The sequence below is a fragment of the Rattus norvegicus genome, chromosome 8 (assembly GCF_036323735.1).
Source record: "Rattus norvegicus strain BN/NHsdMcwi chromosome 8, GRCr8, whole genome shotgun sequence".
NCBI classification, from domain to species: domain Eukaryota; kingdom Metazoa; phylum Chordata; class Mammalia; order Rodentia; family Muridae; genus Rattus; species Rattus norvegicus.
In genome coordinates, this window is record NC_086026.1 from 63690518 (window position 1) to 63707363 (window position 16846).

The 16846-nt window shown below is 41.5% G+C and overlaps 1 protein-coding gene across 5 annotated transcripts in view; it reads right to left on the bottom strand.

Annotated features, from left to right (window-relative positions):
* The window catches only part of Dmxl2 (Dmx-like 2), a 166598-nt gene that overhangs the window by 53204 nt on the left and 96548 nt on the right, over positions 1 to 16846 (bottom strand). For all 5 annotated transcript variants that reach the window (XM_063265469.1, XM_008766360.4, XM_008766358.4 and 2 more), the window contains exons 14-17: positions 10046 to 10135; positions 8252 to 8375; positions 3237 to 3356; positions 1474 to 1701 (exon numbers count right to left, since the gene is read on the bottom strand). In XM_063265469.1, coding sequence (XP_063121539.1) covers positions 1474 to 1701; positions 3237 to 3356; positions 8252 to 8375; positions 10046 to 10135 — 562 coding nt within the window. The remainder of the gene's footprint in view (positions 1 to 1473; positions 1702 to 3236; positions 3357 to 8251; positions 8376 to 10045; positions 10136 to 16846) is intronic.

The following is a 16846-nucleotide window of genomic DNA, read 5'->3' on the forward strand; positions in this document are numbered from 1 at the left end:
AATCCAAATGAATTGTTTGGATCTGCATCAAACACAAAAGCCTATAATAAAAATCTTCTCAGGATAATCTTTCAACTGTACTCAATGGCACCCACTATAAAGCAAAGGAAAATTGAACCTCCACTGTGACTTGTCAATATCACTATCCTAGGAACTCTCCAATTAGAATTACTCAGGTGGCAAGCATTTCAGATCCTTCAAATTACCTCATCTACCTTACTAAAGTCAATGCAGCATTATGGCCAGAAACATCCAGTTCTGAAAACTGCATGGATGGATGGATGGACAGGCAGACAGACTGAACAATAATAAGTAGGTAGATGACATATCTTTAATTTAAAAACTATTTATAGTGTGTGAGGGCAGGTGCACGTGACATGGTATGCATGTGGAGGCTTCCTGCCTCTCTCTAGGACCCCAGCTTGCACTCAGGTCATTGAACCTACAGAGACTGCCTCTATCAGTAGAGCTATTTCAACAACCAGAAATACATATTCTAATGTGAGGTATCTTGTCTACATTTTGGAATACTATCATAGCAAAACTTCAGACAAGAAATGCATTTGTATGCAAATCACTGAAGTTCATTCAGTTGCTGTATTTACAGCTAGAAGGCTTAGTAGATTAAGGTGCTTGCCCCTAAGCCTGATGACTCCAGTGTGACCTCTGAACCTACCGGTTGACTCCTGCCAGTATGGGACCTCTAGATGTATGTTGTAGTATGCCCCATCCCAATAAAATAAATTTACAAACGTAAAATATTTTAATTTAAGGTTTCACTCTGTGCTAACCATGTTTTACCTTTATGTGTGAACAAGGTTTGACAGATGCTTTTGAAGGAAAATGTAATCCCAATATCCAGGAGGTCAAGACAGGAGAACTGCCAAGAGTTCAAGGCTAGCATGAGCTACATAATGAGAAGACAGGAAGTAAGTGCAGTGTCTTAGAAGTACTTCCACTTCTTAGGAGATAATTGTCAGACTCCTTCTTGGTTACCTTAAAAAAAATATACTTTGAAACAGTTTGGTTCCTTCTCATTGTGCACATGGTTGGTAGAGAACCAGCCATTGGAATTTATCATAAAATTATTATTAACAGAAACATGTTTCCATTTGTAGCAAATGTGCAGCCTGGTCTTCCTAAGATGCGAAGCAGGGGCTCCCTTGGCCTCTGTTCCCTGCCACTGGATCCTCTCCTCTGCCTGGACTGCCTGTGTTGGGCCTCAGTGAGAGAGATGGGGACTAGATGTCCCCGAAGGGAGAGGGTCATGGGGGAGAGATTTGTAAGGGTGAGACATGGAGGAGAAGAAAGAGGGGATGTAAAGTGAATAAAAAAATAAACTATTGGGGAGAAAAGAAAGCTATGTGTAAATGGGTGGATCACTACAAGCAGTAACTTCCTTAATGTCACTGCAGCACACACACTGGGAGACAACACTCTGAGGCACCACTGTCAGTCTCAACAACACGTTACCTGCTGAAGGTGTTGCTCTTATTACTTCAACAGCTTCCGGCAGATCCAGGGGCTGGCTATACACCAGTCTGGAGCTCAGAATAAGTTTGCTAGCAGTCTGAAGATTAGCAATTGATGAGGAATGCGGCATGGAGCTCACACTAGAGGAGGTTTCTGAAGAAGACTCCATGTTTTTCTGTCCCGGGACTGAAAGCAGACTGTCGGATGAGATGCCCTCTGCAGCTTTGGCTTTGTGAATAAATTTGAGATGTATTATCTCCACTATTCATACAAGATGAGGTATTACTCTCTAAGAAATGCAACTTCTTATAAGTATTCCTACTTGTTAAAAGATCATTTTTAGACTCCTTGCTTACCTTGAGAAATATATACTTTTTGACTGTTTGGTTCCTTCTTACTGTGCCCTACTTCTTCACAGGGACATGTCAGGGGAGAACCACGACCTATGAGATCTAAACCTTAACTTCACAGTACAGCATTCCTAAGCCTTAAACACAGTAAAGGCCTAAGAAACACATTAACGTACGAAATCCTGTGTCTAATCCCAGAGACACTGGTTACATCAACTTGAGACAGATCTTAGTAACCTGTACCTTTAATAAACAGCCTAGTGGGCTAGTAAGATTGCTTAGTAGGTAAGGACACTTATGTAATATTCATAAAACTGGTTAATAGCAAAATTAATACCAAAAATAACAGAATCTTTCAACAGCTCTTAGAACTTTGTGTTAACTACTTTAAAGTAGATTCACCTTGATAACTAAGTGACAGACGTCTAAGAGAATAAACCAGTTACACTAAATCAAAGGTTACACATCACACTGCATATTAACAAGTCAAGTCACACACTGTAATCCATAAAAATACCTAATATGTAAATTAAAAATAAAATGTATGTAAAATATCTTATTGTCCAGCAACAGTGGATTCAGCATGGTATGGCTATTCCTGCGGTTCTTTACTTAACAATCAAAAATCACAATTTAAAAATTAAAATAAACTCAATATAGCCTACAAAGTGAGTTCCTGGACAACTTAGGCTATATAATGAGATTGTGTATCAAAAAGGAAAGAACAAAAGAAAACTGGTGGGGGGGGTGAGTGTAGCTCACTGATAAAGTCCTTGTGTGCCAAATATGTAATGCACTAACGCCTCACCCCCCTAAATTCCCTTTCTTTGCTTCATAATTAATGTGAATGTGTATGGTAAAGCATGTGTGAAACAGTTTATCACCCACACTACTGTATTCTCAAGGAACCTTCAGGTGTTTAATCTCATTTGGCCAAACAACTGTTGCTCACAATGCTAGGCTGAAGCAGTGTTTCCGAGAGCAAGGAGAGACTACATATATAAATACCACAGACTCTTACCACCAGGACTGACTGACTTAAAAACATGGTTTCCACAAACAGACAGCAGGTGCTCCATAACTGTTAACTAAAATAACCCAGTCAACCTTTTTTTTATCTCCAGTATATCTAATGTGCCCACAGACTGGTCTATTTTTAGGGTCAGTCTGTTTCAGAAACTCAGCCTGGTCACATTTATCTTCCAAACCTAGCACTCAGGAGACTGAGGATCTTGGGCTGGGCTCCTGTAACAGCATGGGCTACGTCATCATCTTCATCATCATATTTTCATTTATCAACTCAATTTATAGTTTATTTCTTCATCTTAAAGAACCAACCAATCTAAAGCATTTTCTATTAAAATGTCTTTATTTCACATCATCTCTGTATAACATAGCAATATAATTACTTACCTAAACACGCTTGCACAGATTGAAGATGAAGGTGCCACATATGAAGAATAGAATTATTATTGCCGTCCTTCTCAATGACTACTAAAAAGAATTTTTCTGAAAATGGTGGTGGGCGATATCCTATTGTTCAAAGGGAAAAGAATAATTAAATTGTTTTTTCTATAGGATTATAAAGGAATTTTCAATGGTTAAAGAAAGAAAAAAAATCTCTTAATATGCACAGAAGTTGGAAAGAAGGCAAAATGTGGTATTAAATATGCTTTGTCCTTTCTAAAATTCTAGTTGACTTAATTCCCACTGTATTAAGGTATTAAGACGGTACAAGCACAATCCGATTGTACTTAGAGCTGGAGCCCTGGAAGGCAGTAGGATTAGATAAGGAACCATGGTGGAGTCACAATGGTTGGATAGTGGCAGCTCTCTAAAAGAGAAAGAGGAGGTCTGTTCCCTCTCTCCCTAGTGACATGCTTAGCTGCTCCTAGAACTCATTATCATCAGATAGATATAGACTTTCAACCATGGGCCAAAAACCACAAGCCAAAATCTCTCTTCTATGGTACTGGACTACTGAGGTACATCAAAAATATAGTAAGATTTCATTTTAAGAATTATTTTTAACATATGTTTTGGGTCAAAAGTACAGAACTATTAAAACTAACTGTGCTCTGTCCCATGTACACAAAGAGGGCAGTGAATTGGTTCAATGTGCAAAGGAGCTTGCCACACACAAGCCTGGCTTCCCGAGTTCAATTCCCAGAACGGGCCCATGAAAAGGTGGAAGGAAGGAGCTAACCCCACAAAACTGTCTTCTTTCACATGCACACCTACACACTCACACCATGCTCTCACACATAAACAAGTAACAGTAATAACAATAATAATGTGCCAGCTGGTGGCACATGCCTCTAATCCCAGCACTCAGAAGCAGAGACAGGTGGATCTCTGAGGTCAAGGCCAAACTAGTGAATAGAGAGAGTTCCAGGACAGCCAGAGTGCACAGAGAAAGCCTGTCTTAAAAAACTAACAATAATAATAACAACAACAACAACAACAACAATAATAATAATAATAATAATAATAATAATAATAAATACATTAAAAATTTTAAAACACATAAAGGCTGACACAAAAGGAGCCCAAAGACAGGCCAGCAACCAGGTGCTGAAAATCAAGCATGACGGTCAGTGGGATGGATGCGGAGTAGAGGAGCTGCCAAGCCTGGAACCTGTGTCGTCCTCTGAGCATCACAGCACGGCACACCACGGTACACACATACACACCACAAATATTAAGTACTGCTTTCCTAACATGAACTACCATTTTTATAAATGTGACTGAGAGGGAGGCAGTAGTAAATGCACAGAGAAGTTTGTAGGCATCTCATTTTGAGCACGTTACTCCTATTACACCTGTTAAACTGTAGTCTTTACAAAGGAAAATGAGATCTCTACTGAACAGTGCAAACTGTCTTTTACAGTGAAAGCTTGGGCATGGGGAGCTGGCTCAGTTGGAAAGTGCTTGTCATGTCTGAGTACCTGAGTTTAGTCCCCAGTGTACACATGCACATAAAAATATGTGGACTTAGTTTGGCTATGGAGTCAAATCGATTCAAAACACAAAAATACCAGTATTTTAGGCAGATAACACATAAACTACTTATTATATGATTCTGGGGTTTTTTATTTCACTAGCTTGAGGATGTAAGCAGCTTGTCTCTTTTGGAAACGCAGGTAAGGGACTGTAGAGACGGCTCGGGGATGGAGAGCCCTGCCGGCTGTGCTGGGGAGGAGTCAGAGAACAAGGAGCCTCAGCTGAAAACCTGTCTCCATCGCCTCCAGTAGACAGGCATGGCCCCCAGCCGAGGGATGGGGCTACCCACCCATCTCAAAATTTTAAACCCAGAAATGATCCTGATCAAAGGAAAGACAGGGACAAAAAATGGAGCAGAGACCAAAGGAAAGGCCATCCAGAGACCACCCCACCTAAGGATCCATCCCGTCTGCACTCACCAACCCCACACACTATTGCTGTTGCCAAGAAGCACTTGCTGACAGGAGCCTACTATGGCTGTTCCCTGAGAGGTTCTACCAGCACCTGACTAATACAGATGCAGAAAATCATAGCCAACCATGGGACTGAGTCCAGGGACCCCAGTGGAAGAGCTAGAGGAAGGACTGAAGGATGAGAAGGGGACTGTAACCCCATAGGAAGAACAATTCAACTAACTGGACCACCCAGAGCTCCCAGGGACTAAACCACCAACCAATGAGTACACATGGAGGGAACCAGGACTCCAGATACATATGTAGCAGAGGATGCCCTTATCTGGCATCAGTGGGAGGGGAGGGAGGCTTGATGCCCCAGTGTAGGGGATGAGGTGGGAGTGGGTGAATGGGTGGAGGAGCATTCTTATAGAGGCAAAGGGAGGGGGAGGGGGAGGGGATAGGGGGTGGTAGAGAGGTAACCAGGAAGGGGAATATCATTTGAAATGTAGATGAATAAGATGATTTTTAAAAAAAGAAAAACTGACTCTATAAGATCCAGCAAGGGCATTTTCTCAATTAGTGACTAACAGGAAAGGGTCCAGGCCATTGTGGGTGGTTCCATCCCTGGGCTGGTGGCTCTGGGTTCTGGAAGAAAGCAAGCTGAGTGAGCTGTCATGAGCAAGTCATTAGGCAGCACCCTCCATGGCCTCTGCATCAGCCTCTGCCACTACATTCCTGCCCTGTGTGAGTTCCTGTCCTGACTTCCTCTGGTCATGAATTGTAATGTGAAACTGTAAGCCAAATAAACCATTTCCTGCTCAAATTGCTTGTGGTCATGTGTTTCATCGCATTAACAAAAGGCTTGACTAAGAAACCTGCTATCCAAGAAGAGCAGTGTAGTGACAATTTTGGAGTTCTGATTTCTTTGAAAAAACAAAGAAATATCATGGAAATATGTTTCCATTTTGATCCCAGGTATGGGAATTTGGGGCTGCTTTGGACCGATCTCAACAGCTGACTATGATTTGCCTCATGCTCTAGCAAGAACATGGTGTTGCTAGCTGAAGATAGTTTCTGCAACTATGACATTTTAAATTCTGGGTACCATTTATAAATGTTAGGACCCAGAGGCAGGGCGGGTGGCTGTTGCTGGGCTGCTGATTGGTTGGTAAGGCAAAGGACAATGACAATAGGACAAAATGGCAGCCTATAGATTAGGAAAGGATCTTCACTATCCCTACATCTGACAGAGGGCTAATATCCAAAATATATAAAGAATTCAAGAAGTTAGACACCAAGAAATCAAATAACCCAATTTAAAAATTAGGTGCAGAACTAAACAGAGAATTCTCGGCAGAGGAATCTCGAACAGCTGAGAAGCACCATTCAAGAAGAAATGTTGAAGCAAGGATATGGAGCAAGGGAAACATTCCTCCACTGCTAGTGGGAGTGAAAACAGGTACAACCACTTTGGAAATCAATTTGGTGGTTTCTCAGATAATTGGGAATAGTTCTACTTCAAGGCCCAGCTATACCACTCCTGGGCATATACCCAAAAGATGCCCCACTATACCACAGGGACACTTACTCAACTATGCTCATAGCAGCTTTAGTCATAATAGCCAGAAACTGGAAACAACCTAGATGTCCCTCAACTGAAGAATGGATAAAGAAAATGTGGCACATCTACACATTGGAGCAAAAGGGACACCAACCCACCCACAAAACCCAAAATTTATTCTGTCTATAAGACATGCAGGGATGGCAGATGGAGCAGAGACCGAGGGAATCACCAACCAATAATCAGCCAACTTGAGACCCATCCTGTGGGCAAGCACCAATCCCCGACACTATTACTAATACTCTGTTATGCTTGCAGAGAGGAGCCTAGCATGGCTGTCCTCTGAGAGGCTCCACCCAGCAGCTAACTGAAACAGATGCAGAAACCCACAACCAAACATTGAATGGAGCTTGGGGATTCTTATGGAAGAGTTTGGGGAAGGATTGAGGGACCTGGAGGGGAAAGGAATTGCACAGGAAGACAACATAGTCAACTAACTGATGCACCTGGAGCTCTCACAGACTGACCAACCAACCCAAAAAGCATCCATGGGCTGAACCTAGGTCCCCTGCACATATGTAGCAAACGAGCAGCTTGGTCTTCATGTGGGTCCTGAACAACTGGAGTAGGGGCTGTCCCAGTGCTGTTGCCTGTACATGGGACATGTTCTTCTAGCCGGGCTGCCTCAGTGGAAAAGGATGTGCCTAGCCCTGCAGAGACTTCATGTGCCAGGGTGGGGGATACCCAGGCCAGGGCCTCTACCCTCTCAGAGAAGAAGGGGAGGGGAAAAGAGCTGGGGGAGGGGGTCAGTGATCAGGATGTAAAGTGAATAAATTTTTTTAAAAAATGGATATAAAATTGGGAGGAAAACCAAAGAGAAACTTTACAGAAGAGAAACTTCCGAAGCATTAAGGAAAAAAATGGCTTAATTTGACAGAGACATAAGAAATATATCAAAGGGGAACAAGTATTTGGAAACCATTTGCAAACTAAAGTGGTACTCATTATAGAGAACAAATTCTTAGAAAAGAACATGGTTTTTCATTGTAACACAGCATGACTTTTATAAATTCAAAATCATAATTTCTTAAAGAGATACTTGGTGCTAAATTCTGAAGTTGAAACTAAACATTTTATTCTTTGTTTTGGAAGATCTTATAGAAAACCTATTTTCTTTCCAAAAAAAGGGCCCTGGCACCAAAGCCTGGGTCTTGTTGGAGAGAAGCAGAAGCTCTTAACAGCCATGCCATCTCTCCAGCACAAACAAGCAGCTTTGACAGGTGACTAAGTGCCCAAAGCTTGAGTGACTGCCCTGGAACACCCACACCTGCTGAAAGCTTGGAGCGTTTTAAGATTAAGGGAGCTCACTTACTGTTCTCCCAGATGAAATTCTATTGTCTGGAATGATAACAAGTCAACAAACTCCATCATCAGCTAATGAACATGCCCTACCTCCCTCAAAGACAGACCTTGTGATGGCTGGAAAAATATTTCTGTTTCCTTTTCCTTTTTCTCCATATCTTCTTTGTGTGGTTTGTATCCAATAATGAAGTCTTCTTGAAACACGTGCAGTAGCTGTGTATTTGAGCCACACTATAAACAAGATAAGTGAAAGCAGCTTTGATTAGCTGGACACTGAATGAACGGAGTGCAATCTTAAAAATTCAAGGAAGGGGTTGGGGATTTAGCTCAGTGATAGAGCACTTGCCTAGGAAGCGCAAGGCCCTGGGTTTGGTCCCCAGCTCCGAAAAAAAGAACCAAAAAAAAAAAAAAAATACATAATCACTAAAAAAAAAAAAATTTTCAAGGAAATTAGTCTCCTTACATGGAATGAAATAAAGGGGCTATAATATTACATAAAGCCATAAAAACTGTATCAAAGTTTGGAACATTTGTTTGTCAGATATAAAAATATAAAATCTCTTTATAAAATAGGCCATCTTCCCAAGGGAAAGAGAAAAACTGAAGACAGGCCATCGTGAGCAAAGAACTCCAAGAACACAGTCGTGGCACAAAAGCCTACATCCCCAGGCCTCAGAAGGTTGGGGCAGTGGTGAGGTCCAGCCGGCCACAAAGCTGCTGTCTCCAACACAAACAAAAGGACAGAGAAGGAGAGAGGGAGAAAAAGAGGATTCAACTAGGGAAAAGGGAATTGTCAGAAATACTGATAGAGAGACAAGAAAATGAGGAAGGCAGGGAGAAAGGAGATGGGGAGAGAGATAAGAAAGCATACTGGGAACAAACTTACACCGAGCTTTAAATTCTCGAGATTCATAAACCCACCATTTATCAGGGGTAGGACTTTACCACCCTTGTGCTACAGAAAATCAGAAGCAGACAGGAAACCAACGTGATATAAATGTAAAGAAAAAGAGCACTAAGAGAGAGTGGGCCACACCAATATCCATGGTAAAGAGACCAACCAATGTGGGGAATCCACACTCTAGATCTGTCCGGAGTAGAAAAAAGGAAGCGACTAGTGTTGCTTTGAATTTAAAGCACATTAGTGCAACTTGAGGACAGTAAAGTTCCCCTTTCCTTAGAGGCATCATTAGTAACTTGAGTCTGGCAGCCCCATTTCTGCTACCAAAAGCTGATGTGGTAATTTCTCCATGTAAGTAGAAATACTTTATATCCTTCAAGAATACAAGTGCCATAGAAGATTATGAGTAACTCTATACTTGTCTGATTCCTAATTTTACTTTGTTTTAAATATATGGTTACTTCCTCAAAGTAATCTTTTTTGTATAAATGGCTGTGATTTCTCTCCCAGTCCACGAACGTGACCTTAAAGAAATAATCAGTACAGAGATAAGTGGACTTTTCCACTCCTTGGGGAGAAATGCAGGTAGGAGGTAGGGAGGAAGCCTGTCTACACAAAGGACTGTGAATACAAAGTAAGAGTATATGCTGAGACTACATTCATCTGCATCTTAATGGATCTCATAAAAATACCCACTCTGATGCCCAAACAAAGCTAACATGGAGGAGAAACCACAACTGGGGTGTGCACATACATAGACACTGAGATTACAGTTTCAAACTTCCTTTAAATAAGAAATAATGACGCAGATCCAAGTCAGTTGGAGGGCAGTAACTCCTAAGTCATTAGTAGATGTCCTCACACACACTTTGGGAGTCACTGGACACTGGGTGTTTTATCAAATGATTACAGTAAAACTAGAAAAGTACATAGAGAGCATTCTAGAATGAAGAGAGTCAAACACAACACATAACGTCACAACTGGAAAGCACGTGTTTACTTGGTCGGTTATTGCATCGAGTTCAATAATGCATCCTGGTCGAGCAGTGGACTGTTGGCTCACAATGTTAAACACTTCTCCAATAAGTTTCTGTAAACAACAAATGCAAAATGTTAATGACCAACAAAATTGCCACTCTACTGTCAATATGATAGCATCAGAGACACGATAGCTTACCAGTATAATCACTGACAATAGCAATTCATATATTCAAAGAAACACATTGAATTTCTGTTCTTGTTTCTGTTTTAAAGTTACAAATTTAGAAAAACTGACAATATTAACATAAATATAGTAACTTCAAAGCACTTAACTATTACAATGTCTTCACCAGGACAAATGTGGATAAGGGTCTAACCCAATGCCTGTGTGTGGCATATGGATGTTTAGAGCCACCGGAAAGTACAACTCCATCCAAATGATACACAGAGATCTTGAGTGACAAGAAGGGCTGTATGTATGTATGTATGAATGTATGAATTAAAACATGATAGGGGTTGGGGATTTAGCTCAGTGGTAGAGCGCTTGCCTAGCAAGCGCAAGGTCCTGGGTTCGGTCCTCAGTTCCGGGGGAAAAAAAAACAAAACATGATGCTAACATCTGGATCTCTTAAAACTCCCCAAACTTCATACTGGAAGGGGTCTCTCCTCCCAACCCTCAACATGAAGTCATCACTTTTAAATAAAAACCTGTCAATAAGTGAATCTCTCGGCAGTAATCTGCAGTGTCTTTCTCTGCCCCAACAACCCCACCATAACGAAGTTTAGATCCAAGCTTAGCTAAAGAACAACTCTAGGAGAAAGAGTATCCATGTTGGATGTGTAAAACTGCTCTGATTTGTATCAGGAGGATTCAAGAGAACGTGCACTGGGGTGTACTCTGGTGTTAATAAGCCATGAGAGATAAGACTGGTGATTAAGTAGGGCTGAATTTATTGATATGAGCACATTCACTCCAGAGTCAGTTTTAAAGTATTAGCTCTAACACCAACAAGTGGTTTGATATTCTGCTAATTTTATCCATTGAAACCTGGGCTCAGCTGTGACAACTTGTGAGGCTAAAATGCCAGGATTTCTCTAGCACAAAAAAGGAGACTGCTAGTGCATCAACAGAACCACAGCAACAAGACAGTACTTTTCGGAAGTGTGCTGAGCATGAGCATTTTAACAATATCTCCAGATTCGTGTGTATATAGAAGTTTAAGAAGTATGGCTGCTATAAGCGGGGTGTCCTGGTTAAAATTTTCTCAGCTTGACACAAGCTAGTATTATTTGGAAAGACAAATCTGTAGGATTTTTATTTTTGCAAGTCTTAAAAAGTTTTATATGATTACTATATGTATTTTAAAAAGCCAATACGATCTCTTTTGTCCTTGCAGACAATCTACATGATCTCTTTTGTCCTTGCAGACAATCTTTAACAATCTAGTTTAGATAGGTCATTTTTCAACATCATGAAGCAGTCCTTTGGGAACTGATGGAAACACTGCTGGTGTATGCTCAGTTTGTATTTGGGAATCGGCCTGTGGTGTTTTGAGTGGACATTGAAGGGTGAGAGACCTGGTCACACTTCCATTTGTGACTCCAGCAGAGCTGCTGGTGACCTTCTTGCTTGCAGAAGCCCAATTCAGGGAAAGGTGCAAATGATCCCTTGTTGCCCAAGCATCTCTTGACGGCTCACTTTGCAGTTTCTCAGCCTACATACCAGTTCTCTCCATGGCTGAACCCCACCCCCCACTTTCCATATTGTTAGTCTTCCCATCCTCTTCCATTCTTTTTTTTTTCTATAAAAATTTATTTTTTATTGACTACAATGTTTTCTCTCCCACTTGGATATTTTCTTGGTAGATGTGAGAGGGCCTAGCCCTATGGGGGCAGTGCCCCACCTAAGCAGGTGGTCCTGAATTATACAAGAAGGCGGGATGAACAAGCCGTCAGGCATGGGCCAGGAGGCAACGTCACTCCATGGCTGTGCTTCACTTACTGCCTCCAGGGTCCTGTCTGAGTCCCTGTCCTGATTTCACTCAGTAATGAAATAGGACCTAAGACCTGTAACATGAAATGAATGCTTGCTTTCCCAAGTTGCTTTTGGTCACAGCAATAGGAACCCTAAGACACAGGTCAGAGTGAAGTAAACCTCTAATTCCAGCACTCAGAATGTAGAGGTAGGAGGATCAGGAGTTCAAGAGCAACGTGGGCTACAGAGTGAGTTCCAGTCATAGGCTGAGGTGTATCTCAACAGTACAGTGCTTATCAAGTGAGCACAAGGCTCTGGGTTACATTTTTAGCAATGCACACACACACACACACACACACACACACACACATGCACGTGTGTCTAGTATTTCTGTGGTTGATAATTTTCAGTCTTGGCTGTACATTGATTCTTCCTCAATTACTGATGCTTAGGTCCTGTGCACAGAGACTGATCTGCTCATGAGTGATTCTGTAAGTTCCTCAGGTACTTCCAACATATAACCAAGACTCTAACAAGAACAAATACAAATTCCAGCTAAGCGTTTGTCTTCCCTCCTTACAACTCTATCAACAGTATAACTAAGGAATTTGCCAGTACAGCATCCCACTCAACCTACAGCCAAGGAATTCACTGGGCAGTAGAAATCACTTTGATTCTGACTAGCAAGCTTATATTACAGTGCAGGGCAGTGCAAAACGAGGCTGATGTAGTGAGGCACAGAACTTCAAAGGCATCAAAAAATCAAGATAAATGATATAAATTTGTGGTGTCTCTTAAAAATGAAAATTCATTCAAAAAATCTAAAATAAATAAAATATAAAAATTTAAATATAGGATCAAATGGCTTAATAATCCTGAAAGCAAAATTAAAAACTTTATAAATGCAATCCTGTTTTTTTAAGAAAATTAGTTAAAATATATTATAAAAAGATTAAGTTTACATACACACAAAATAAAATTAATGCTAGTTTTATTTTCCTGGCTTTAATGGATGGAAATACATTCATAATGTTTTCAAAAATCAACTTATTTGCTTGTAATCAGTAAACATTCATATCTATTGACCAGACGGAAACTTCTGTAGGATGACACTGCTGCTCTTGCAGAGGATCTGGGTTCAGTTCCCAACATCCCACATGGATGCTCACAACTCTGTAATTCCGGTTCCAGAGGATCCTACACTCTTCTGGTCTCCAGGGACACCAGGCACATACATATATTCATGGAAGCAAAACACATATGCATAAAATAAAAATGAATAAACCTTTTCTAAAAGGAAAAAATGAGTACAATACTAAAATATTGTGAATCAGTTTCAGAAATGCAAACAAAACACTGCATTCCATTTACTCCTACTTCCAATGACACTGTGGTAAGGTCTGCTGTTGTTCTCCACAGACTGACGTAAGGCCCTACTGCTGAAAACAGCACCTGCACAAGTCATCACTGTGGAGAAATCAACCTGATGGCTACCTAGAGCCTTCACCCCTATGACTAGTATTCATGGTACTGGAAAGGACACTGCATGCTACCAAAGGAGAAATAAACACCAACATGGGAACAGATTATTCAATCTACAGTGGTAATTTGCATGCCAGATGCACTGCTTCAATAGTAGCACTAAGCTTGTGGGACCAGCCAACATCTGACTGCACTTAAGGCTCACTCCATGAGATGGAACCTACCCGACACTGCTCGGGTGACCAAGAAACTGAAACTATGATAGCTCAGGGTCCTACAAAAAAACTAAATATCACCGTTCTGCTAAAGGAATGCAGAAATAAAATGATTTTAAATGATAGTCTACTATACTCAAAGATCTGTATCTTGCTCAGCCATCATTAGAGAAGCTTCCTCTTGCAGTAGATGAAAACAAATAGAGACCCACAACTACAGAGTGTGCACAGAGTGTATAGATTGTTTCCAGGTCTGTTCTTACAGGACTTCTGTATGTGAATGTGTGGGTACCTGCATCTATATGTGTTTCTTGTGCTCCCCACCCCCCTGTTTGTTTTGTCCTGTCACTTCAACTACAATTTTCCCTCCCTCCCCTCCACCAAGTCTCTCCCCAACACCTACCCTGGCTCCCAGATCCACTCCCCCTCAGAAAAGAACAGGCCTCCCCGGGACACCAACCACACATGGCATAACAAGCTATACTAAGAGCAGGCACATACCATTACTTCAAGGTTGGTTGAGACAACCAAGTAGAAGAAGGATCCCAAAAGCAGGCAAAAGAGACAGAGACAGCCCCAAAGTCCTGCTCCCACTTTTAGAAATCCCTCAAGAACACCAAGCAATTCAGCCATAACATATATGCAGAGGACCTAGGTCAGACCCCTCTGGGTTCCATGATCTCTGCAAGCTCCCATGAGTCCCATCAGTTCATTCTGTGGGCCATGTTCCTGTGGTGTCCCTGATCCCTGTGGTTCCTCCTAACTTTCCTTCCTCTCCTCTGCAGGACTCTTGTAGGTTCCATTGCACTAGGTTTCTACCTTACCCTGAAATGTCCCCCAATTCCAGTTCTTTCTCCCAGTATTTTCTTCCTCTCCCCCAACACCCACCAGATTCCTCCTTGTTCCCAACCCCTCCGGCCTCCAGTTCACCAGAGAAATCTATTTTATTTCCCCTTCCCAGGGAGACCCTTCGTCCTTTGTAAGCCCTCTGTGTTACTTCGCCTCTCTGAGTCTGTGAGCTTTAACATGACTGTCCTTAACATCACAGCTAATAGCATTCATACATGAGAACATACCATATTCATCTTTCTGAGTCTAGCTTGCCTCACTCAGGATAATTTTTTTCTAGCTCTATCTATTTGCCTACAAATTTCATGATCTTGTTGTTTTTAAGAGCTAAGTAATACTCCAGTATGCAGATGCACCACTTTTTTTTTTTTTACCCATTCTTCAGTTGAGGGGGATTTGGGTTGTTTCCAGTTTATTGCTATTACGAATAAAGCTGCTATGAACATAGTTGAACAAGTGTCCGTGTGGTAGGACAGAGCATCCTTGGAGTATATACTCAGGAGTGGTATAGCTGGATCTTGAGGTAGGTCAATTTTTCTGAGAAACATCATACTGACTTCCACAGTGACTGTACAGGTTTGCACTCCCACCAGCAATGGAGAAGTGCTCCCCTTTCTCCACACCATCCACAACAGGAACTGTCACTAGAGTTTTTTATCTTAGCCATTCTGACAGACAAGATGGAATCTCAAAGTCATTTTGTCTTGCATTTCCCTGATGGCTAAGAATATTGAACATTTCTTCGAGTGCTTCTCAGCCATTTGAGATTCCTCTGTTGAGAATTCTCTGTTCAGATCCATACCCCATTTTTTTAATGGGTTATTTGGTTTCTTGATGTCTAGTCTCTTAAGTTCTTTATATATATTGGATATTAGCCCTCTATCTAAGAAAGAAATCAGGGAAGCAACACTCTTCACTATAGTGACAAATAATATAAAATACCTTGGGGTAGCTAACCAAGCAAGTCAAAGGCCTGCATGGTAAACACTTCAAATCACTAAAAAAGATATCAGGAAATAAAAAGATCTCCCATGCTCTTGGATGGGTAGGATTAATGTAGTAAAAATGACCATCTTACTAAAAGCATTCTACAGATCCAAGGCACTCCCCATCATAATTCAAACACAATTATTTACATACCTTGAAAGAAGAATACTGAACTTCATATGGCAAAACAAAAAAACCCAAGATAGCTAAAACAAACCTGTACAATAAGTGAACTTCCAGAGGTATCACCACCCCTGATTTCAAGCAAACTACAGAGCAATAGTAATAAAAACCAAATGGTAGAGGCATAAAAACAGACAGGTTGTAGATGTCTCTCAACTGAAGAATAGATAAAGAAAATGTGGCACATTTGCACAATGGAATACTACTGAGCTACTGAAAGCAAAGTCATCGTGAATTTTGCAGGGAAATGGATGAAACTTGAGAATACCATCCTGAGTGAGGTAATCCAGTCCCAACAGGACATGCATGGTATCTACTCACTTATAGGTGGCTATTAGCCATAAAATACAGGATAGCCATTCTACACTCCACAGACTTGAAGAAGTGAAACAAGAAGGAAGTCATAAGCAAGGATGCTTGAATTTCACTGTGGGGCGGGGGGGAGATAAAATAGTCATAAGAGGCAGATGGAGGGAAGGAACTGGGAGGGAGAAGGAATGGGGAGGGGAATGGGGAGGATGGGAAGGTTCAGAATCAGGTGTGGGGAGGGACAGGAGAGATGACCAGTGGCCATGAGAATGATTGGAAATCTAACTGACAGAGGTGGGGAGCATCTCCAGAATGAGACAGAGACCTGGCATAAGGAAGGCACCCAGGAACCAATGGGGGTGACCTTTGCTGTAACTCACCTGAAAGGGCCAGCTCTGTAGCCAGGATGGAACCCCAGTAGAGCGATAGGGACATCAACCCACCTATAAAACTTTCGACCCAAAATTTATTCTGTTTACAAGAAATACAAGAAATGCAAGAATAAGTAAAACAAACAAAGAAATGCAGGCATGGGGAATGGTGCAGAGACTGAGGGAATAGCCAACCAATAACTGGCCCAACCTGGACCTGTCCTATGGACAAGCACCAATCCCTGTCACTGTTAGTGGTACTCTGTTATGCTTACAGACAGGACTCTAGTATGGCGGTCCTCTAGAGAGGCTCCACCTATCAGCTGATTCAGACAGATGTAGACACATACCAAGAGTGGATGGACTTGGGGACTCTAGACCAACAGAGTCAACTAACCTGGACCCTTGTGGCTCTCAGAGTCTAAACCACCAACCAAAGAACATACATG